The sequence below is a fragment of the Cetorhinus maximus genome, chromosome 17 (genome assembly GCF_964194155.1).
Source record: "Cetorhinus maximus chromosome 17, sCetMax3.hap1.1, whole genome shotgun sequence".
Classification (NCBI taxonomy): Eukaryota; Metazoa; Chordata; class Chondrichthyes; order Lamniformes; family Cetorhinidae; genus Cetorhinus; species Cetorhinus maximus.
Window position 1 is genome coordinate 92,865,210 of NC_135895.1, and position 25,013 is coordinate 92,890,222.

The window sequence follows — 25,013 nt, forward strand, 5'->3', positions numbered from 1 at the left end:
GACTGGTAGTTCATGTCATAAGGATGATGTCATTTGAGCCTGATGTGCCACTCCACTTTGGAGGCCCACAAAGTGAACTGTGGGTGAATCTTGTGCACTTTAAAAATAATCAAGGGGCGGGACCTTTTCCAGGTCCTGACCCCACACTGGCTGTCAGGGTCTGGCAGATCTTCCTAGAGGTGGCCAATTAAGAACAAACACAACTAGATTATAATAGCCTCTTTTTTAAAAATGCTGCATTTCTTTTCCTTTCTGTTTTCTTCTCTTTCTCTCTCTCTCCTGATCCACTCTTTCCCTCCCTTTATTTCTTTTCCTGTATCTAACTCACCGCATTTTGTTTTCCATTATTTGCTGTCTCTTTATCCTTTTCTTTGTTTGAAGAGAGAAACCATTAATTATGACTTTCATGAGGTCTCAGGTATTCCTTCGACATTCCTGGTCTATTACCAGTTCACGTTTCCAGCAAAATGCAACACAAAATATAACGCGATTTAAAGAGTGAGAGAAAAAGTCCAATTCATGCTGCTTGTTGAGAGATGTGCCATTCCAGCAATTTCTGCTCCAGTCAAGAGTATGGCCATTGGACAAGACACTGTCTGGTATTGTTGCCTTCAACATAAAGTTAGTCAAGCTGATCTAGCCAATTCATTGTTTACATTTTCCTTCTTTATCCAATGAGGATTCACTGTAGCCACCAGTTTCTTGAGATCAGCTTTATTATTGAAAGTTATCTGAAAGTCCACTTACAATACAATGCATATTTGTTGGTGTCACTTCTTTGTTCCCCTCCCTAAGAAATATTTGTTTGCTAGATTCAGCTCGGAAACATTTTAACTAACCATTACTGTAATGAGTAGCTTGTGATGTCATACAGTGCCAGTGAGTAGCCAACGAGCTAATAATGGCGTAGCAAAATAATACCTTACAATATACTGCTGTTTTGCACCTCCATTAAAGTTAATCTTGTTAAGTAATATAATATGAAATGTAAATTTGAACATTTGCCATATTGCAAGTTTATAAGTTATTTTGTTTTGTAAAATGTTATTCTTATTTAGTGTGTAGGTAATTAATTCCTAGCCTAATCAGGAAATCTAGGCTTTATATCCTTGCATGACTTTCAATACTTTTCTGGTCATAGGTGGGGGCATGGGGGTTGGAAAGGAACGGTATTTCTAACATAGGGAAATTTTAAGAAGCTTTAGAGTCAAATTGAGAGTTAACTTTTTTTTTTCTTATTTTGTCAGTGTCCAGAATCAAGTAGATGAAGTTATTGATGTGATGCAGGAGAACATCACTCGAGTGATTGAACGAGGGGAACGACTTGATGAGCTACAAGACAAATCTGGTGAGGGGTATTTCCTTGATTTATTTACATTGACATTGACATTGTTGTATCTTAAATATATTAATCATTAATCTGCTCGACTCTACCAAAGTGCCTTGGTCTTGACTTCTTGAAGTAATTCCCTCAACTGTGCTGATGTGATACTCTTTGCCTGTTGGACTTGTTACCTTTGTACCAAATTAGGTGCAGTATTGTACAGGGAGGTCTGTGCCTTCTACAGCTGAATTGAAACTGCCTAGGCCCTTGCAGCCAACAAACAAAATATACTTTCGACACATGGGTCTAAGTTGGATTGGAACACAAATGGCAGGTGAATCTGGGATATATATCTAAGAAAATGCATCACATATAGGAATATGAATCGGCCTTTCAGTTCCTCAAGCCTGTTTGACCAATTAATTAAATCATGGCTGATGTGTACTTCAACTTTATTTACCTACCTTTGAGCCATAATCCTAGAAACCCTTAACTAACAAAAATTTGTTGAACTCGGTCTTGAAAGTTTTAATTGATCCCTAGTACCTACAGCCTTTTTGGGAGAAGAGTTCCAGATTTCCATTACTGTTGAAAGTGGCAAGACAAGTTAAGAAAACAGTTCAAAAGGTATACAGGATTTTAAGCTTTATAAATAGAGGCATAGAGTGCGAAAGCAAGGAAGTTATGATGAACCTTTATATATATAAAAAAGACATAAGACATAGGAGCAGAAATTAGGCCATTCGGCCCATCGAATCTGCTCCGCCATTCAATCATGGCTGATAAGTTTCTCAACCCCATTCTCCCGCCTTCTCCCCGTAACCTTTGATCCCCTTACCAATCAAGAACCTATCTATCTCAGTCTTAAATACACTCAATGACCTGGCCTCCACAGCCTTCTGTGGCAATGAATTCCATAGATTCACCACTCTCTGGCTAAAGAAGTTTCTCCTCATCTCTGTTCTAAAAGGTCTTCCCTTTACTCTGAGGCTGTGCCCTCGGGTCCTAGTCTCTCCTACTAATGGAAACATCTTCCCCACGTCCACTCTATCCAGGCCTTTCAGTATTCTGTAAGTTTCAATCAGACCCCCCTCATCCTTCTAAACTCCATCGAGTATAGACCCAGAGTCCTCAAACGTTCCTCATATGTTAAGCCTCTCATTCCTGGGATCATTCTCGTGAACCTCCTCTGGACCCTCTCCAGGGCCAGCACATCCTTCCTGAGATACGGGGCCCAAAATTGCTCACAATATTCTAAATGTGGTCTAACCAGAGCCTTATAAAGCCTCAGCAGCACATCCCTGCTTTTATATTCTAGTCCTCTCGAAATAAATGCCAACATTGCATTTGTCTTCCTAACTACCGACTCAACCTGCAAGTTAACCTTAAGAGAATCCTGGACTAGGACTCCCAAGTCCCTTTGCACTCCAGACTTTTGAATTCTCTCTCCATTTAGAAAATAGTCTATGCCTCTATTCTTCCTACCAAAGTGCATGACCTCACACTTCCCCACGTTGTATTCCATCTGCCACTTCTTTGCTCATTCTCCTAACCTGTCCAAATCCTTCTGCAGCCTCCCCGCCTCCTCAATACTACCTGTCCCTTCACCTATCTTTGTATCATCTGCAAACTTAGCCAGGATTCCCTCAGTTCCATCATCTAGATCATTAATGTATAAAGTGAAAAGTTGTGGTCCCAACACTGACCCTTGCGGAACTCCACTAGTCACCGGCCGCCATCCTGAGAAGGACCCCCTTATCCCCATTCTCTGCCTCCTGCCAGACAGCCAATCTTCTTTCCATGCTAGTACCTTGCCTCTAACACCATGGGCTCTTATCTTACTGAGCAGCCTCCTGTGTGGCACCTTGTCAAAGGCCTTCTGGAAGTCCAAGTAGATAACATCAATTGGCTCTCCTTTGTTTAACCTACTCATTACCTCCTCAAAGAATTCTAACAGATTTGTCAGGCATGACCTCCCCTTGATGAAGCCATGCTGACTTTGCCCGATTTTACCATGCACTTCCAAGTATTCTGAAATCTCATCCTTAGTAATGGACTCTAAAATCTTACCAACGACCGAGGTCAGGCTAATCGGCCTGTAATTTCCTGTCTTTTGCCTCACTCCCTTCTTAAACGGGGGGTTACATTAGCGATTTTCCAGTCCTCTGGGACCCTCCCTGACTCCAGTGATTCCTGAAAGATCACCACTAACGCCTCCACTATCTCTTCAGCTATCTCCTTCAGAACTCTGGGGTGTAATCCATCTGGTCCAGGTGATTTATCCACCTTCAGACCTTTCAGTTTTCCTAGCACCTTCTCCTTGGTAATAGCCACCATACTCACCTCTGCCCCGCGACTCTCTTGAACTTTGGAGATGTCACTCTTGTCTTCCACTGTGAAGACTGATGCAAAGTACCTATTCAGTTCCTCCGCCATTTCTTTGTTCCCCACTACTACTTCTCCAGCGCCATTTTCCAGCGGCCCAATGTCCACTTTTGCCTCTCTCTTACCCTTTATATATCTAAAAAAACTCTTGCAATCTTCTTTTATATTACTGGCTAGTTTACCCTCATATTTAATCTTCTCCCTCCTTATTTCTTTTTTAGTTGTCCTCTGTTGGTCTTTGTAGGCTTCCCAATCCCCTGGTTTCCCACTGCTCTTCGCCGCATTGTATGCTTTCTCTTCAGCTTTTATGCTGTCCCTGACTTCCCTTGTCAGCCATGGTTGCTTCGTCCTCCCTTTAGTATGCTTCTTCTTCCTAGGAATGAATTTTTGCTGTGTCTCCCAAATTACTCCCAGAAACTCCTGCCATTTCTGTTCCACTGCCTTTCCTGCTAGGCTCATCTCCCAGTCAGTTCTGGCCAGCTCCTCCCTCATGCCTCTGTAGTTGCCTTTATTCAACTATAATACCGTTACATCTGATTCCAGCTTTTTCCTCTCAAATTGCAGGGTAAATTCTATCATATTATGGTTACTTCCTCCTAAAGGTTCCTTCACCTTAAGCTCCCTTATCAAATCTGCCTCATTACACATCACTAAATCTAGAATTGCCTGTTCCCTAGTGGGCTCCACCACAAGCTGCTCCAAAAAGCCACCTCGTAGACATTCTACAAATCCCTTTTCTTGGGATCCACTACCAACCTGATTTTCCCAGTCTACCTGCATATTGAAATCCCCCATGATCACTGTAACATTGCCTTTCTTACACATCTTTTCTATCTCCTGGTTCAGCCTCAACTGAAGGATTGTGTCCAATTCTGGGAACCGCACTTTCGGAGAGATGTGAAGGCTCCAGAGAGGGTGCAGAAAAGAATTATGAGAATGGTTTCAGAGATGAGGGACTTCATTTTATGCGAATAGATTGGAGAAGCTGAGGTCGTTCTTAGAGAAGAGAAGGCTAAGAGGAGATTTGACTTAAGTGCTCAAAACCATGAGGGATCTAGAGAGATGGAGAGAAACTGCTCCCCCTGGCAGAAGGGTCGACAGCCAGAGGACACATTTAAAGTGATTGGCAAAAGAGCCAAAAGCAATATGATGGAAAACTATTTTACACTGCAAGTGATTACAATTTGGAATGCACTGTTTGAAAAGGTCGTAAAGGGAGATTGGATTGTAGCTTTCAAAAGGGAATTGAATAAGCACCTGAAGGGAAAATAGTAGCTCTATAGGGAAAAAGCTGGGGAGTGAAATTAGCTAAATTGCTCTTGCAGAGAGTACAGACTCAATGGACTGAATGGCCTCCTTCTGTGATGTGACCATTTATGATGCTATTTTATGAATTTGTCCTCATAATTTAACTCTTTTAGTCCTGGAACAATTTTGGTAATTCTGCATTTCTGAGCTTGATTAGTGTTACTTGCGAATTCAACTAATTTGCATCAAGTTTCTGAAAAAGCGGTGCTCCAAAACTGAGCCCTGGGCCCATTCATAGCTTGTCAGCAACCCGCCACCCAACATTACTTCTGTAACAAAAGCCCATTGCTTTCCTACCCATGAGCCACTTTCTTATTCATTCCCAACATCCACCCAGAAGCTATTCAGCTTTGATCTTGCTTGTGGTTACCTTTCATGTGGAACTGTTCAGGTGTCTTTTGGAATTCTTAAATACAGCACATCACAGGGTTTCACCCCAGTCTAGTTGTGTTGTCACTTCCTCAAATAAAGAAATTTGTCAGCCTTCCCTTCTTTGAAAGCCATGTTAGATGGTGTTTACTAGGTTATTGTAATAACATCAGGAAAAGGCTTCTGATAAGAGCCCATGGTGTTGGGGGTAGTATATTAGCATGGATAGAGGATTGGCTAACTAATAGAAGACACAGAGTTGGGATAAGGGGGGCATTTTTGGGATGGCAACCTGTAACTAGTGGAGTGCCACAGGATCAGTGCTGGGGCCTCAATTATTTACAATATATATTAATGACTTAGATGAGGGAAGTGAATGTACTATCGCCAAGTTTGCAGATGACACAAAAATAGGTGGGATCACAAGTGGTGAGGATGACACAAAGAGTCTACAGAGGGATATAGACAGGTTAAGTGAGTGGGCATGAACTTGGCAGATAGAATATAATGTGGGAAAATGTGAAGTTATGCACTTTGGCAGGAAGAATAGAGGAGCTGAATATTATTTAAATGGAGAAAGACTGCAGAAAGCTACAGCACAGAGGGATTTGGGAGTCCTATGCATGAATCCCAAAAAGCTAACATACAAGTTTAGCAGGTAATAGGGAAAGCAAATGGAATGTTGGCCTTTATTTCAAAGGGAATGGAGTATGAAAATAGGAAAGTCTTGCTAAAACTGTACAAGGCACTAGTTAGACCACACCTAGAATACTGTGAACAGTTTTGGCCCCTTATCTAAGGAAAGATATACTGGCATTGAGACAGCCCAGTGAAAGTTCACTAGGTTGATCCTGGGTATGGAGGGATTTTCTTATGAGGAGAGGTTGAGTAGGTTGGAGTGTTCTGTGCTCATTGGAGTTTAGAAGAATGAGAGGCGACCTTATTGAAACATATAAGGTCTTAGGGGACTTGACAGGGTAGATGCTGAGAGGTTGTTTCCCCTTGTTGGAGAGTCTAGGACCAGAGGGCATAATCTCAGAGTAAGGGGTTGACTATTTAAGACCAAGATGAGGAGGAATTTCTTCTCTCAGAGGGTAGCGAATCTGTGGAATTCTTTACCACAGAGGGCTGTAGAGGCTGGGTCGTTAAGTATATTCAAGGCTGAGACAGACAGATTTTTAATCAGTGATGGAATCAAGGGTTATGGGGAAAAGGCAGGAAAGTGGAGTTGAGGATATCAGATCAGCCATGATCTCATTGAATGGTGGAGCAGACTCGATGGGCCAAATGGCCTACTTCTCCTATGTCTTATGGTCTAGTCATTTTAAAATTAATTGTAAATCCACAGCAGTAAATGGAGAAAATCCTAAATTTTTGGATGAGATTTGATCAATGTTTTGAGGATGAGAAAATATACAGAGAGACAATCCTTCTTGTTTCATCTGAAAGAGAAAAGATAAAAGTTGCTATAAACTCTGCAGGTTTTGAACACATTGAATTACTTCACTACAAATTTTAGGTGTATATTCTGAACAAGACAGTTTTGATTTGTGTCGCCTGGGAAGGGAAACCTGTTGAAGTTGTGATGGCAGTTGATCTACTAAATGCTATTTTCTTGAACTGTTGAGTATAACTACCTCTTTGCTTCAGACAGTCAAAACATATCTATTTTCACATAATTGGTTTGTCACAGCAGTCGCTAATCACGGCATGGGATATTTGAGCATGAGTGATCCACTAGATACACTTAGAAGATCTGCACAGTGGTTGAATTTATCCTAAGCACATTGTTTTTAAAGAAGTGTTCACTTTACTTAAGTGTGTGTTAGGGAAGGTAAAATGTAAACCTTATATAAAGAACTTGTATTAATTAATCAATCACAATGCCAGAATTTATCCAGGAATATTAATTTAGGGAGCTGTTCAGACAGTCCCTCAACAAAATTAAAAACAAAAAGCTAAAAGCTACTGCGGATGCTGGAAATCCAAAACAAAAACAGAATTACCTGGAAAAACTCAACAGGTCTGGCAGCATCGGCGGAGAAGAAATCAGTTAACGTTTCCCTCAACAAAACTACTTAAAATAGGTTTCCAATCCAGGTTTGCTGGTTTCCTTTGCATTGCAGAATTCAATTCACAGTAGTCTGGAGCCTATGCTGCCATTAGTCTCTATGAGATCTGCCCGAGCATTGCCAGTTACAAGATCTACTAGGCTACTGAGCATGCAAACTTGTTTTGGAAGATTGTTGGTTTGAGTCAAAATGAATTGTTTGCCTGTAATAAACTTGGGCAGTTCTCAACTAGACTGATAGGCTGCCTTGTGCCTCACCTTACTACCAAAATAACTAACCATAGACCAACATTGACAGCAGTCATTGGAGAAATCTGCAGCTCAGATCATCCCAACCTCCCAACTGAGAAAACGTGCAAAGATGACAAGTGACAATTTTAGGAAAAATTGGGGAAGAAATGTGCTTTTTTTATAAATATGTATTTGCCACAACTGGCTTATTGTCTGTGTGCCCTTTTGTCCTTATCTTTATCTGATTCTATTAGGACCCATGTCATCAAAACCTTTACTTCTTTCCATGTTGCCGCTCTGAGGTTCTTTTTCAGTCTGCGTAGTGTCTGAGACAGAGGTAGATAGATTCTTGTTAGGCAAGGGAATCAAAGGTTATCGGGGGTAGATGGGAATGTGGAACTTGAAACACAAACAGATCAGCCATGACCTTACTGAATGGCGGATTAGGCTCGAGGGGCCGAATGGCCTACTTCTCCTATTTCATATGTTCGTATGTTTGAGACGTGGAAACCCAGCACCATGTTTAAGGATCTCAAAATGAAGCTATTTTGAAATCCATTTAAGTACAATCTCTCCTTGCCTGATATTAAGTGCACACTTTAGACTTGGGTAAGTTGTGTTCATGTATTCCTGCAGGCTCAAAGTTTAGGTACAGATTAGCAGGGCTGAGATTAAGGGACCCGTCCTAAGTATTTGTAAATTAAGTTTAATCATTTAAGGTTGTATTTTTTTATTGGGCATCGCTGGCTAGGCCAGCATTTATTGCCCATCCCTAATTGCCCTTGTTCAGAAGGCATTTAAGAGTCAACCACATTGCTGTGGGCCTGGAGTCACACGTAGACCAGACCATGTAAGGACAGAAGATTGCCTTTCTTAAAGGACATTAGTGAACAATAGTAGATTTCCTGCTGCTTTTCCAGACCAGTTCACCTTTACCCAGTAGTATTGGCTTGAGGAGTTATCTGGAGCAGTCCCAGATTCCAATGAAAGGTCTTAACCTTCAAGGTTCCTTTGTTGAGTGGGGCTGGCTGGTTAGTCATGAGGTGTGCACAGACTACTACGCCCCTGACTGGCTCAGATAATGGATTACTGACTGTACACAGATTTTAGATGATGGTTCCAAACCTCCATCGTCAGGCATGCCATCTCTGGAGCCACTTCCACCCCAACAAGACTGTGCCTATCTCCCTCTAAAAATGGTTGTTTGTCGTGAGATAACTGATGAGAGTGGGTTTGAGTCTAGCGAGACAGCTGACATCAGGTGCTCTTCACGATTGGTATGGGGATCAACTCATTTTAAAATGTGCAAGTACATTACCATCAGTTTCCTTCCCATTGTGTGGACATACACTGTGGAGCATTGTGTCCAACTAGTGCTGCTGCGGAACATTGGCAGCATTTCCTTGCCTCTCTGCAACCCATTGGCGGCAAGTACTGAACCCGGATATATCGGTTTGTGTTCTGTTACCTGCCTCTGGGTAATTTCAAGCACTTTTTACTTGCATTAGAGAACTGCTAATGCCATTTATTGCTGGGCTACAGACTTAGTGCTAGTGGGTATCCAATATTTTGCCTGCGTGTCCATTCTTCATATGAGCTTAGACAACTAGTTTTTGCCCTGCGCATCCCCGATTTGAAGCAGTTCATCGTTGATGGCTGTCTTTAGCTGCCTAGGTCTTAAGTTCTGGAATTTCATCCCTATCCCTCTTTACCTCTCAACCTTTCCATCTATAAGACTCTCCTTAAAAGGATCTTTGGCCTCACCTGTCTCAGGTGGCTCATTGTCAGTCTTCTTTGATTACACTCAGTGTGAAATGCCTTAGGATGTTTTTCTATGTTAAAGCTACTATATTGATGCAAGCCATTCAACTTACAGGGTTATCGCAGCCAGTCCTGACACGTTCTCATTCCAACACTTGACATACATATTTCCAACAAGGTTCGCTGTCAAGGGAGAGAAGGGCATGTGGCCAATATTCACTCTCTGACCCAGAGTCCTGAAGCCAATTGTATTTCCATTGCCACCCTGACTGACAACAGGTAATGCAGCCTGGGGGATGAACCTTGGCCTTCCAGTTCTATTTGGCTTGTTCATTCCCAGTCAGCTGAGCTGTGGAGGGGAGTCCTAATCTGTCTAATGTTCCTAGCCATATAAATACTGTGGCTACGAGAGCAGGTCAGACGCTTGGAATTCAGCAGCATGTAACTCAGCTCCTGATTCCCCAAGGCCTGTCCACCATCTACAAGGCACAAGTCAGGAGTGTGATGGAATGGCCTCCATTTTCCTGCACGAGTGCATTTCCCACAACATTCAAGAACTCAACAATATCAAAGACAGGATGATTGGCATCCCATCTACCATCTTAAACATTCACTCCCTCCACTACCAATGCACATTGGCAGCAGTGTGTACCATCTACAAGGTGTACTGCAGCAACTCACCAAGGCTGTTTCAACAGCACCTTCCAAACCTGCAACCTCTACTATCTAGAAGGATAAGGATGCATGGGAACACCGTCACCTGCAAGTTCCCTTCCAAGCCACACGCCATCCTGACTTGGAATTTTTTCGCCGTTCCTTCACTGTCGCTGGATCAAAATCCTGGAACTCCCTCCCTAACAGCACTGTCAATGTACTTACACCATAAGGACAGCAGCGGTTTAAGAAGGCGGCTCACCACCACCTCCTTGAGGGCAATTAGTGTTGGGCAATCAATGCTAACCTTGCCAGTGAGCCAGTGAAAGAATAAATAATTTTTAAAATCTGTATAATAATGTAAGTTGAGTTTATAATGGTTTCTTTGGAGGGGTGAACGAAAGTGTTGGCAGCCAATATCAGAGAGCTGCATGAACAACAAATGAAGAGGGCACTCAGTAGAGCGCATATCCCTGCCACACTGTGTCAACTCAATGTTATTACAATTACGCAGCTCTTCCTTGAGGCTTTTCCCTACCTGTTTTATGCTCTATAACTAAAAAGTTGAGAAAATATTTTCTTTTTTATTGAGAGGACATAGAGGGGATTGGATAAATCAACAATTCAGGAGGGTGGGGTCCTCCTTATCCAGACAGTGGTTTTCTTATGGCTTTTCACTTTTAATCTTTTTATGTCATTTTAGTTAACAGCACGGTACTTTGAAATAAATGCATTTCAATTTTGAACAAAGCAGGAGGAAAATGCTCACAGCTTACTGCAAAATGGTACCCGAGCTGCACATAACCTAGCCTCCAATACCACTGAAAGGGCTTTCTTGGGTCCTGGGCATCATTGTGACATTCAATAGTTTGGTAGTCAGATTTGAGTAATTGATCAGATTTAAACTGATTTTGCAGGCTCCTGTACTTTTTTATATGTGTTTAAACATTCTGTCTTGGGCCTGTTTCATTCTTTTTGCAGAAAGTTTATCCGACAATGCCACAGTTTTCAGCAACAGAGCAAAGCAGTTACGGCGTCAGATGTGGTGGCGAGAGTGTAAGGTGAGTGATTTAGAAAGTGCACAGATGTTGAAAGTGACTGGACTGGAGATAATTGCTAAGTACGAATGTCAAGAAGACCAGGATAATGACTCCTTGGCCACAGGGCTCACCTGAAAGGAGGACTCTGTCTCACCCAATAATTAATAGAGCCTATTGACCCAAGGATCCTGATGTTGCATGCCCAGGTGTGTTGATAAATGTTTGAGTCAGTATAGTTCTAAGTGAAACAGTGCAGCCAGAGTAGCTGCAAGAAGGCAAGCTCTAAATCTAAAACAATGCTGCAGAATGTAATGTCATTGAACTAATGAAACCATGTCAATGCTGTTTTGATTTGCAATCAGCATTAAAAACCAATCCCATTGCTATTGGTAGAATACTGTCATTACTTTCCTTGTCCTTGTTCTTAGCCATGTTTCAGCATGTCCATTTCTCTTAAATAATGTGTAGAATTTTCTGCCTGCCTGTCGGGCGGGTGGGCCCGACCTAATCTCCGGCGGGCGGGGAGCCGATCCCTGCTGGAGAAGCGGGCCCCACCGCCATTTTACATGGGCAGGCCAATTAAGGCCTGCCCAGCGTGACGTCCGGCGGGAAGCGCTATGCGCTTCTTGTGCGGGCAGGGGGATTCCCCAAAAGCGAGAGTGCGTTCTTTCACGCATGTGCACGAAAGAGCACACATCTCCCTGAGGCTAAGCGCTGCCTCAGGGAGATCGCTGACACTTTTAAAAGTATATATTTTTTTTAAAAATTCCTTAACATGTCCCCCTCATGTGACAATGTCACATGAGATGGGACATGTTCATAATTTACATAATAACTTTATTAAAGTGTTTAAAACCCTGCATGAAACCTCATCCCGCCGGTGGATGAGGCTTCATGTTTTACCTATTTGCTGCCGGGGCTCCTGGTCTGCCCACCAACCTTTAATTGTTTAATTGATCCTGTCAATGTCCTCAATTGGCCATTGACAGGTCGGCGGGCCCGCAGCTGATTTTGCTGCAGGCCCGCCTTCCTGAAAATTTAAATGGGGCGGGAATGACGTCGGGGATTCCGCCCAACGTCGTCCTGCGTCATTTTACATGTCGGCAAGCAGGCCCCGCCCCCTGCTCGCCGACGGCAAAATTCTGCCCAATAATTCTGAAACTTGAAAAATTCCATAATGTTATATTTAAAGAAGCGTATACATATTAAGTTATCAGGATAAATAAATACCAGCATATGTAGCATTTAAAAGCACTATCAAGTTACCGTTTAATATGTACCTATAAGGAAAACTTATCTGAAGTTGCTCCAATGTGGAACCTTCTTGGTAACAAAATATTTGCCTCATCTAAAAAATGAAAATCATATAAGCCCATTTTAAGATCAATGTTTTTTTTAGCATTTTTGTGTGCTAGCCTTGGCTCAATGGGTAGCACACTTGTCTTTCAATCAGTAGGCCATAAAGTTGCAACCTGAGCACATAATCCAAGGAGGAACTTCAGTGCAGTACGGAGGGAGTGCTGCAATGTCTGAGGTGCTGCTTTTCAGCTAAGACATCAAATCTCTCGAGTGGATGTAAAAGATGCCATAGCACTATTCGAATAAGAGGTGGGGAGTTCTTCCTGATGTCCTGGACATTTATCCCTCCACCATCATCACAAAAACAACACAGTATTTGCTCAGTTATCATCTTGCTTTTTGCTTTTTGCAAATTGAATCCCACATTACAATAGTAACTACAGTTTCAAAAGTACTTGGCTGTAAAGTGCTTTGGGGCCGTTTTGAGGATATAAAAGCCTGTACAAATGGATATTATTTTGTTGCTTTCAAAAAAAAAGTTACAAGTTAGGCAGAGAATATTCAGTTCAGAAAATTTCCTGTTTCTGATCACTATCCAGTGGCCTTTGCTCGTGGTGCATTTCCAGCCATTAGGCTGGGTTAGGAAAGGATAAAGCACAGCTTTGATGCCCGTTGCAGTTGCATTGCCTGTCAACATTCACTGACTGACCCCTTGTTTGAGGAATGGCCCCCTCATCAAGGTACATCACGACAAAGTTGAGTGAAAGTCCCTGGAATAAGTTGTCTTTGTACTGTGTTTGTAAATGCTGAGGTCACCATGAAATGTGTTTTTCAGTAGATATCACTTGCATATGCTTACAAGAAATAATACGTTGGAATAATTAAATTATGACAAAAGTTTGTGGTAAAATGGATGGCAGGATGACTTCTGACACTAAATAGAGTTTACATGTAAGGTTTGCTTCAGAACTGACTTAACCAGATAAATGTACTCTTGCTCAAGAAGACTATTATGGAGCTCTTAACCTAAAACTGACCCCACTGTTATATACCGTTACTGGCCCATCATAAATAACCTTTAATTAAAGGCTTTGGAAGTAAGTATGGATGGTAGAGGACAATATCTACTTGTGAAGTGCACATAAAACAAATCTGAATGCTCAGAATTATTTGAACAGCAGTATAGCTACAGGGCTATAATCCTACAGCAGTCACTGTAAAATGTGCCTGGTTTACCCTGTGAAGAATTTATAGATTTTGACTGACATTTGTGATGCCGCATGAAAGATAGTGTTTCCAGACATTTTTTAAAAATGCCCTTTTAAAAATGCCACACTTAAGCCTGTTTGGAAACTGATGTAAATTTTTGAAGGTTTGAGTTTGTTCATTCAAAAAAAATAAACAGAACTCAATAATTTCATTGTGGACAAGATGACAAATAGAATAATTGTGTTGAGTTGTCAATGACCCTGCCGATATTCAGAAGGGTTGCACAATATTGATGGCCTTAGAAGAATTTGATCTTTGTGTTTAATTTGCAGAGAGGATAGGAATACAAAGATAAAATGTAAAAACACTGCAGTAATAAAATCAGAAAATGCTGGTAATACTCAGCAGGTCTGGCAGCATCTGTGGAGAGAGAAAAACAGAGTTAATGTTTCGAGTCCAAATGACTCCTCTTCAGAGCTTGCTTTTAAAATACTACAGTACCTTTTGTTCCTTAATAGGACTAAATTGTTTTTCTGAATTAAATGTAAGGGACTGTAAGTACAGTCCATTAATTTTGTATAGCTGCTGAAAGAACCATCATCATTGAAATTTTGTGTGACTCAGATACTTTCTCAAATGTAGAAAATGAAAAGAATATTAATATGATCTATTTTCTAGACCATGTTTAGACTCTAGGTACAAGGCAGCTTTCAAAAGTGAAAGGGAGCTCCTTTAATAAAGTGTAAGTGTCCTGTATATTTACAGTGTGGGTATTCTTACCTACTATCTCAAAGTTATACTGTGAACAGCTCCATGGGTTAAATTGTGTAGAATCTACATCACAGAAATGGGCCATTCAGCCCAGCTGATCTATACCAATGTTTATACTTGCCTGACTTTTCTGTAAGTTGGCATCACTCTTGCCTCTGAATCAAACGTTTGTAGCTTCAAGTCCCATTTTAGAGTCTTGAGCACAAAACTCTAGACTGACAATTCAGTGCAGTATTGGAAGGAGTTCTACACAGTTAGAGGTGCCGTCTTTCAGATGAGACATTAAACTGAGGGTCAATATGCAACTTCCAAGTAGACATGGAATATCTCATGACACTATTCTGAAAAAGAAGAGATGAGTTATTCCTGGCCAATATTTATCTTTCAATCCACATCACTAAAAACAGATTGCCTGGTCATTATCATTTTGCTGTGGGAGCTTGCTGCGTGCAAATTGGCTGCCACATTTCCAACATTACAATGACTATGCTTCAAAAGTATGTAATTGGCTGTAAAGCACTTTGGGATGTCATGGGACACTATATAAATGTAAGTTTTTCTTTTTGACATGAGCTTCCTCCCACTTAAATTAGCTTTTGCCAACTAGCTTTCATATCCTTCTATTTCCTTCTCCATTGTGTATGTATCAGGCCTCATATTAAATGTGTTAATGTAATTTGCTTCAACGACTCCATGTTTTAGTGACTTCCACATTCTCACCACTCTGTGTGAACAAATTGCTCCTACAATCTTTTTGGGATCTGGTGATGGCTATCGTTTATTTATGTTTCCTTGTTCTCGACTCAACCGAGATGGAAACAGTTTATCTAAATCCATCCTAATGAAATACTCCATGATTTTAAAGGCCTCTATCATATGTCCTCTCAGGCTATTTTCCAGAGAAAATAGTTCCAATCTGCTCAGTCTTTCTTTATAATGCATCCTGGTAATTACTGTAAATCTTTTCTGTATTTTTTCCAGTGCCCCTTTTGTACCATGAAGACTAGAGCTGTGCTTAGCTCTCCAAGTGTGGGGTCTAGCCATAGTCCTTTATAAATTTAACATGACTTTGCTGCTTTGGTATTCTGTTCCTCTCGAAATGAACCACAATACTTTGTTCGCATTCTTTATGGTCGTATCAACCTATTTTACTACTTTTAATGATTTATGTATCTGGATTCCCAGATTTCTTTGCTTCTCTATTAATGTTCCCTTCAAGCTGTAATCTTGAAAGTCGTGCACAGGCTGCTCACAAGTCATTGCCTTTAAGATACGATGTGTGTGTGTGTGTGTGTGTGTGCGCGCAGCCGCACAAAAAAATTAAAGGCACTGCACACCTAAGTGAACAGGTTGCAACCACACAAAAAATGAGAGTGGACATTGTTCTCTACCAATTTAGTGCATTATTTTCCAATAACTAAGTAGCCACCTTATTCCTCCTCCTAAAATTTAGACCTTGCTGGGACCCACCCCAAGATTTACCCTGCACCTATTTCAATTCTACATCCTGAACTAAGTCCTGCTTGCTCATCACTTCTTACCTTCCCAGTTCCTTTGGTTCAGTTACTCAAAAGTGTTAAATTCTAAATCATCTTCACCCTTGTTTACAGATTTCTCTGTGCCTGTACCCCACCTTCCCTCACATTGGAATGCTTTCTAAACTGAAGGAGCTAAATAAATGCAACTTATTTGTTGTGATTGTAGTGAAACATTGCACAGCTTTACAGTTTGTTCTTTAAAGCAATAGCTTCCTCCATTTATTTCTGTACAATCCTGTTCTGAACAGAAATGTCAATGTGGATACAGCCTTGTAGTTCAAATGCATTTTTACCCTAAATTTCCCATGTATAACTTGGTGCTACTTCTAGTAGACAGTGGTGTACAAAACCACATTTGGTGTACAAAATTAATTTATACTGGAAGTGAGTGCATAATATTGCTGAACAAATATACAATGCCTTTTACCTGTAGAGTCCTGGAAAGTCAGTAGAAATTGCAGTCTTCCTGAGTTAGCCATTTTGAAAGCCTTCACCTTACATACTTAAAACAAACAAATATTAATATTATAGCAATGTTAAGCTACTTAAATGTCTGGAATAGTTTTATTATTGTCTTACCAGCTCTATATATGCCTGCTAAATTAAGACCAAAATGTTAACTCTTGCCTTGTCCTACCTAATTTTTCCCATTCCCTCTTCTTCCCCCCCACATCCTGTTTATTTTAACCTTACTTCTTCTATATTTCTGTTTGATCCCATCTATCTGTTTTATTCTTTTTATCCCCCTTTATTTTGTCCATTTCCCCATTGGTCACAATATTCATTTTGCAGGTGATAATCACACCAAACAAACTGCAGTTAACTGAAAACCAAATCCGAAGGTGGTCAAGTTTTTTCTTCTGGCTAATAGAAGTCTAAAATTCTAAAGAATGATTTTATTGCATCTATGACATGACCGCCTAAGTCTTTGACCAGTTTTTCTATAGCTACTGAGGGAGAGAGGTTTTCTTAGCTTCTATGGTCTAATCATGCTCAGTCAAGATCTATGACATGGAGTTTCTAACAGTTTGTCACAGATAAACTCGTTGGTTCACTGTAAAATCAGATTTTGAAGTATGATTGAATGGAAAATATTTTCGTCCTATTTATAATTGCTGTCCACCACCCTTTGGATTACAGAGATTTGTCAAATGTGTAAGACTATTGCCTGTGGCATTTCACTGGTAGATAACTGACCCTTCCTTCACCTTTAGAGAGATGCCTTTCATTATATTGTGCAGAATTCTGGCACCAGGATCAATAAATCATGAAGACACAAAAGGATTTATTTTACAATCTTGAAACAAGCTGTCTAAAACTTCATAATGGTGATTTATTTTTGACGCTTGTATTTGGTCCTAAAATAGTTCTAACTTATCGCATCTCCTTGTTTCTGTTGTTTCATTTATCTTAAGATTGTGGTATAATAACTTCTTGGAAATTTGTGTTGAAATGTTTTGAAGCATTAGTTATTTGGGAGTTATGTATTCTAATGCAGCCACTGGTATGTAACACAGAGTTTAATTTGAATGGGTGTCTAAATAATAACAGTGTGTCTTGGGAGGAATAAGAGTCCCTAAAGATCTCTGCAGGGCTATTTCTAATATGCATAGATACTTCAGTTTTAATTAACCCGGATTTAAAGGATGAGGTAGCTTTATAATTTATTACTTGCGATGGGCTGGCTTCATGTATTTAATTTTCATTTAAATGTAAACTTATATTTTTTAAATGTATGTACAGATCCCTTCCATTGTCATCTAAAGACACAGATGCCAGTGATGTGGATATACTTTAAGGAACCTCTTGGTTCAATATTGCTCCATAAGCATTTGCATCACCACACAGAATTTCACAGAGAAGTTTTATAAATTCAGATACAATTTTTTTTTGTTTAATTTACTACTTGTTTTAAGATGTAAAAGGTCTTTATTAAAATTTGAGCACCCTGCACATACATTGCTACACAAGTGGACCCAGTATTACACTTCAGGAACTAGAAAATCTAGGCTGACACTCCACTGTAATATTGAGGGAGTGCAGCATTATCAGAGTTCCCCTCTTAAAACTGGGGCCCCATTAGCCCCCGCATTTTGATGTGAAAGATCCCACAGTCCTTTTTCAAAGAAAAGCAATGGAGTCCTGGCCAATATTTATCCCTTAACCGACATCACATTGCTGTTGCGGGAGCTTGCTGTGCACAAATTGTTGCCATATTTTCTACGCTACAACAGTTGCTACACTTTAAAAGTACTTGATAGATTTAAAGCACTTTAGAACATCCTGAGGTCATGAAAGACACTATTTAAATGTAGTTCTTTTACTAGCAAGGATAGTATAAGAGCGATGCAAGAGAGATGCACGAGGTTCAGTAAAAAAAAGACACCTATTTATGTTGTTATTTTTGATAGAAAGGCACTTCTCTTACTGTATAGGTAGATATATCTGTTTAAAGGCGTGTCAAATGCTTCCATTCTCAGTTTGATGTTGAGTGGGTTACTTATATAACACACTGTTTCCTAAACCCTAAGTATAACTAAACATTAAGAGAAAAGCAAAAAACTGCGGATGCTGGAAATCCAAAACAAAAACAAAAATACCTGGAAAAACTCAGCAGGTCTGGCAGCATCTGCGGATAGGAGCACAGTTAACGTTTCGAGTCTGAATGACCCTTCAACAGAACTAAGTAAAAATAGAAGAGAGGTGAAATATTGGGTGGGGGGGAGACAAGAAGAGCTGGGGAGACAAGAAGAGCTGGATAGAGGGCCAGTGATAGGTGGAGATAACCAAAAGATGTCACAGACAGAAGGACAAAAGAGGTGTTGAAGGTGGTGATATTATCTAAAGGAATGTGCTAATTAAGGGTAGAAAGCAAGACGAGGAAGGTACAGATAGTCCTAGTGGGGGTGGGGTGGGGGGCAGGAATCGAAATAGGCTAACAGGTAGAGATAAAACAATGGATGGAAATACACTTAAAAATAATGGAAGTAGGTGGGAAAAGAAAAATATATATATTATATATATATACATACACTCAAAATCTGATGCTCAAAGGAAACAACAATGGAAAATGGACTTAAGACCATAGCTCAATATGCATTTTTTTAACTGCACAAAGAAAACATGTATTTACAGATAATCACTGTTTAACAATGTACTATTTTTTGACTTTGTTAACTTTTTCCTTTCAGATGAAGGTCATCATATCAGTGGTCGTTGTAATTGTCTTGTTAGTCATCATCAGTAAGTATCCTTCTCATCTTAAAATAAATACAGCCTCTCAAATTCTGTACTGACTATCATGTTCCAGTTGGAATTCCTCTTCAGCCGTACTATTCTGTGTGTATAAGTCAAGGAAGACCATATTGTTTATTTCCAAATCTTCTTAATAAGCAGCTTTCATTGCAGTGTGCATCACGTGTAGATCTTCTTCAATGACTATCTTTATAGATGTGCCCCTTTACCGCATTACTTTTAGTATCTAATATATGTAATTTTTTTAAAGCATTATTATTAAGAATAAGAAACGTTTAACAATGACAAGTCTAAAATTAAAAATCTACAAACTATGGAGGAAGGCAAAGTGAGGAAAGATTTAAATAGGCAAGATAAAATTAATTCTGTGGAGAACTATTAAAGCTCAATTTATTTTCAGAGAACATTGAAAGTAATATCAGAATGGATTCTTTTAAATTATGTTTTTCTCATTGTTTTGCTAATAGTTGTAAGGAGCCACTGTCCATATTTATTGGTAGTTAACTTTTGCTTTAGGGAATAGGATAGTTGTCAGCAAGCTTCTTTAACTTGGTGTTTTATTTATTATTTATGTGGTGCTACGCATGCTTTTCCAAACAACAAATAAAAACATTTTTGTTAACAAGTGATTTTCCATATCCTTGCAGTACCTGTAATTTTGAAGAATCGTTCCTGATGACAAGACATGTCCAGCATCAACGCAGGAAAGTTACTGCCTCAGCCTCTAGAACCTACTGGAGATATGTGCAAAATATCTCAGTTATTGTAAATAGGAAGTATGTTTCTGTCTTTCACAGAAGAAAACTATTTATGGGCACTCATTGCAATGAGTACCCTTCTGGAATAGGGGACCAATACATTATATAGCTGCTGTCTACAGGAAGATAATCTATTTCCTTTTTAGGTGTATTGCATAATTGCCATGAAAATTTTTTTTGCCCTTCACTATTACTGGGAGACCAAATGCACTTTCAACAACTTTTACCCCTAGTTTTCTCTCAAGGATACTGGTTCATATTTGGAGTATGGTTCCACAGATACAGACCCTCTCCCCGAGGCCCTTGCTCAAGTCTTTGTGTGTGAGTTGAATCAGTGGGTAAATATTGTCACCTCACAACAAAGCCAAATCCTGAGCACATATGTGGTTCTTCCAGCAGAATCACTGGAGAAGGGTCATGAGTGTGAATCCTGGTTAGTTTTTTTCCCTCCCCATAGCCCTGTGGGTACTGAGGCTAATTGTTGTACCCAATCTCCTATTCTGGCTAACCTAATATCATCCTGGATTGAACCTGGGGCCTTCCCTGACTTGGGTGGTTCAGTACTAAACCAGGTGGTACAATAATCCACTAAGCCATTAGTGAAGCAGTTAAAGTATATGGTGAACTAAAAGAGGATTGAGTGGATTCTACACAGAAACAAGGGTCAGTGGTTTTTCAAACAGTTCCCCATTTCTGAGCAGAATCTATTTGGTCATAGACTATATCTATTAAGAGATTTTATGGGCTGGTCTACAATAAATTATATGCAACCATTTTCTGACTGTGTCAAACTGTTGTGTTTTACTTTGTGTGCTCTTTTACTCTGGATATTATTTAAGCCCTTCTTTATACTCAAAAATGTTACAATTCGTTTTTTTTTGTTTAAAAAAACACAATGCCTGACAGATCAGCCAGATTGTCACTTGCACAGTGTTTGGTGACTAGCTTCACTTGTACCCCAGTTTGGTGGGGCATGTTTTCTTTTTTGCTTTTGCCATCATGAGTGAAATTATCTGTAACAAGCCTTCTCTCACAGTCCTTGCCACAGATCAGTGTGACTACATCTGTTCCGTTAACTCTTTTTAAGATCGTAAAACCTAACATTATGAAAATGCACTAACAATTGGCTGTGCTGCTTTTAAATTTCTAATGCTAGAAAACAGCTGACTCAATTTTGACATCGGTATTGGCGAGCTAAACCAACTGAATGCACCTAAGGACAGCTCTGCTTTCCCCTAGCTGAGGAGGGCATAACCGTGGCTGAGAAATCCTCCAGATACCGTGCTGCTGGGTGCAGTGCAATGGGATGTAAAATGGAGTAGCACAGCCAATTACATGCCCATTTCGGCTGAAAAGACTTCAACTCTTCATTATTTCTTGGCTTAGCAGCCATTTTTTAAAAGTGTCAGCATAGCAATTTGAAGTTCAGGAAAATCTTCCTAAGTTAGGCCTGCACAGGAAAACTATATCAGTGTTGCATCTATTGCAGCCTGTCACACACCCTTGTGAGAGATGCTGAATTCTTTTTTAAAAATGTTAGAAAACCAGTCATTGATCCAGAGCCTGAAATTTACATGAAATTACAACTGTGTACGAATTGATCTCGGCGAATTATAAATAGGTGCATTACCTTGTTGGCTGTTTACAGAAATGGCCTTAACGGTGCAGGTAGAATAGCAAATAAATAACAAAAATGCACCAGACCCCAGACCAGCCATATGATGACCGATGACATAAGATTTCCCGGTATCAAACTTTTCATGATTTCAACAAATTTTCTTTTTAAATAACTCAGGCTTAAATGGAGTTTCCTGCATTTGATTATAATGCCTGTTAGTCAGACTTTTAATACAGATGAATCAGCAGTCCCGAGTATTCTTTGCTACCTTAATTTCCAAGTTGAACCAATTACAGGTTGAGGCATTGCAGGGCCTTCAAATGTAGGTCAAAAGAAGTGTAAAAGTTGGAAGAACAGAGGAAGTTTGTAACCAAGAAAATCAAGTATTCTGGAAAGTAGCCAAGTAAAATACAAGATTGTGAAACTTGAATGCTTACAAATGTAATTTGTGAATGGGAGGTTTGTTTGTGTGCTAAAACAGAATACAAAAAGAATACAGTTCAGCACAGTTTGAGAAAATGGTTCTGTACTTTGTTTCAAGGGCACTGTTAACATTTTTGACCTATTAGGTATGTTGAGTAAAAAGTGATGGTCACTAATGTCAGGGACCATTGGAAGGAAATCAGAACTGCAGTTACTTAAACTAATTGTCATTTAAGATGTGAGATTGTAGCGTGATTATTGTATACTACAAAATAACATAGCGGTGTGTGTTGAGTATAAAATGGAATCCACACATAGGGCGGAATTTTGCAGCCCCTCCCGCTGGTGAGATTTTCTAGTCCCGCCAAAGTCAATGGTCTTTTGAACTACTCACCGCATTTCACGGCTCTTTCCCTGTCTCAGCGGGGCCGTATAATTCTGTCCATAATGATCGATCAAGCAAATAATTGCTTAAGTTCCCCAGAGCAGTCGTGAAATCCTCCCTGTCCCTATTCATTTTGGATTGAAGACCAAGTTCGGTGATGACAGTGGAGCAATTGGGAGTTGTGGAAAAGATGTTTCTTTTAAAAAGAAATATGTTCTCCATTTTAATTTTGTAAGTTGTATTTGCTTAGAAGCATTTTGGTGTTAATCTGCAAATGTGATACTTAATGTAGGTGAGGCAATTGCATGTCAGTTTCAGACACGATGAAGCCATGCTTCCCACAAAATATTATTTCAAGACTGCACTTTGATTGCTCCTTGCGAGGCAAGAGCCTCCCGATTTACAGCAATGGTTGCTAATAGCAGTGTTGATGAATCTCTTTTTGAACCCAATTTTAATCCTTTACCGATCCACCTCTTGAGAAATGTGCCTGATTTTTGTTGACAGTTTTCATGGAGATCCACGAAGGATACGGCCAGTTCAGCATTATCATCTTGTGGTAACTGAATCCTGACTGAACTAATGGTCAGCACTGAAGAGTGGTCAGTACAACCAGCTTGGACTGATCACAAGTGCTGAAAAATTATAGCGCTCAATGTAACTCAATTTAACAGCATCCATTTCGACTGATGATTAGAGTAGGCATCAAGAATGATCAGGTGATGTCCCTTAACAATATGAATAGGAGCATTCAGATAAGTGAAAATACTAAGTCTACAATGTCATCCTCTTTAGTGTAGAAATGTTTTTTCTATTTGTCTGGGATGCACATTTGATCCATGACACCTGTAAAACATACTGGCATACAAAAGGTTTTTTACTTACAATATGGTTTAAAGCAGACTTGAGTAAAGAGCATGACCTGTACATTAGTTATACCTGTGACAAATAATAAGCTGATAACTCTGGCCTCAAATCATTAATGTGTATATTTTAAAATTTGAGAGAGAGACTAGGGGTTATTGATCTGCTAAAATATACAAAACAATAGATTTTTTTCTTTAAAGGAATATTGCCCTTTTGTAATTTTACATTTTCATTGAGTACACATTAAAAATGCATTTCTGCTTCATGCTGTAAAGTTAGCAAAAATTTATTGTATTAAACTTTGTATAAAGCCTTTATGGAATATTTAATAAAGAAGGAGAAACAGCACACATAAGCAATTTATTTCTAACTGTTAGTTACTCCATTGTCACTTTATCAACAGGCTTCAAAAGGTTGTAATGGAGCATATTATAAGAACTTTAGTGTTTATACAGTTTTTCTCTGTTTTTCCCCACAGTCATAGATTGATGGTCTGCAGATCTATTGAAGTCCTGTTGAGATCGACCATTGACCTAGAGAAAACCCAAACTGAAATGGGTTTCCTTCGTAATCATATTCAAGGGTAACTCCTTTCTCTCAGTGCAATTTAATTTGTACCCTTTGGAATTCAATATTGACCCAATTAAAATTATCCACATAATGAGGAATTCTAAATATGATTACTTTTTTCCCCTTTGTACAGTATTTGAACCTTCAGTCTGCAACATGTCTACAACTGTATGTTTGTACAGCCTTCTCCCCCCCCCCCCCCCCCCCACCCCCAACCCCACCCCGCCACTCTATGCATCGGCAGCACCATGAATCTGATAGTTGCCATGCTCACAAGACTTTACTGATGCCATTTTGTACATGATACAACAAGATAGTTTATTAGTTGGCTTGGATCATTTTTGTACAATGTTTTTCCTTCTCCCCTTTGTTGTATTGCCTTCCCTATTGCCCATCTCTCTGCTTCCTGTCCACCTGTGGTTGGCATCTGACTGGATCACAGTGAGCACTGACCTGCTTATAAAATCTATAGTGCAGGCTGTTGATGTTTTAGTGGAATTGTCAGGGTACAAGATTTTGTTTTGTATCTTCCACTTTAATTAGAAGTGATGTGATGGTCTTATTGCTACACCTTCCCTCGCTGCTATTCCACACAGGCTCTGGGAATCTGGGTGGCAGGAAGATGGGTGTAGCGTTGTAGAAGGATTCAGAGGTTACACAAAACCTGATGGGGACCATGACGTGAACGTTCCATCTGTGGTCACCAGTGACGTGGTGGCAAGTGTGAAGAAACCAAGATCTTTTTAAGACGCATTGTGAAAAGACTTAAATATTTAGGGAACTTTATTTGTCAAATTTTGTTTTGTGTTGTAACTGTGTTTTAGTGTAATCGTTTTTTTTAGCCATTATGATTTCGTTGTGCAGATTACCTTTCGCTTATATATAATATGTCTGGGTGAATGCAAGGACAATTTGACAGCATGCCCTGAGCCATGAGGGAAACTACTGAGTATTGACCTAATTTCCAAGTAAAATGTTAAATCCTTTTATTGCCTGTTTATTTTTTTAACTTTTGTTGCAATATAACGTGATTTGAATGTTTTGATTCCTTTGAAAGCTGTACTGAACTGTGAAAATAAAAAATTGTTCGCTATCACTTACCCCTATTATTTCTTAAAAAGGAAACACACATACATTCTGTAAGCGTAAGAAAATATATATCCCAAGCTTAATGCTC

General features: G+C 39.7%; 1 protein-coding gene across 2 annotated transcripts in view; it reads left to right on the top strand.

Moving 5' to 3' along the window:
* The window catches only part of vamp4 (vesicle-associated membrane protein 4), a 78,047-nt gene extending 54,164 nt beyond the window's left edge, over window positions 1-23,883 (top strand). Inside the window, exons 5-9 of one of the 2 annotated variants that reach the window (XM_078561584.1) lie at window positions 1,248-1,348; window positions 11,085-11,164; window positions 19,152-19,203; window positions 19,863-19,916; window positions 23,742-23,883. In XM_078561584.1, the coding sequence (XP_078417710.1) occupies window positions 1,248-1,348; window positions 11,085-11,164; window positions 19,152-19,203; window positions 19,863-19,891 (262 nt within the window). In that variant the 3' untranslated portion in view covers window positions 19,892-19,916; window positions 23,742-23,883. Of the gene's footprint in view, window positions 1-1,247; window positions 1,349-11,084; window positions 11,165-19,151; window positions 19,204-19,862; window positions 20,854-23,741 lie in introns of those variants that run through there. The other variant, XM_078561583.1, reaches the window with a different exon arrangement.
* Window positions 23,884-25,013: the final 1,130 nt, after the last annotated feature.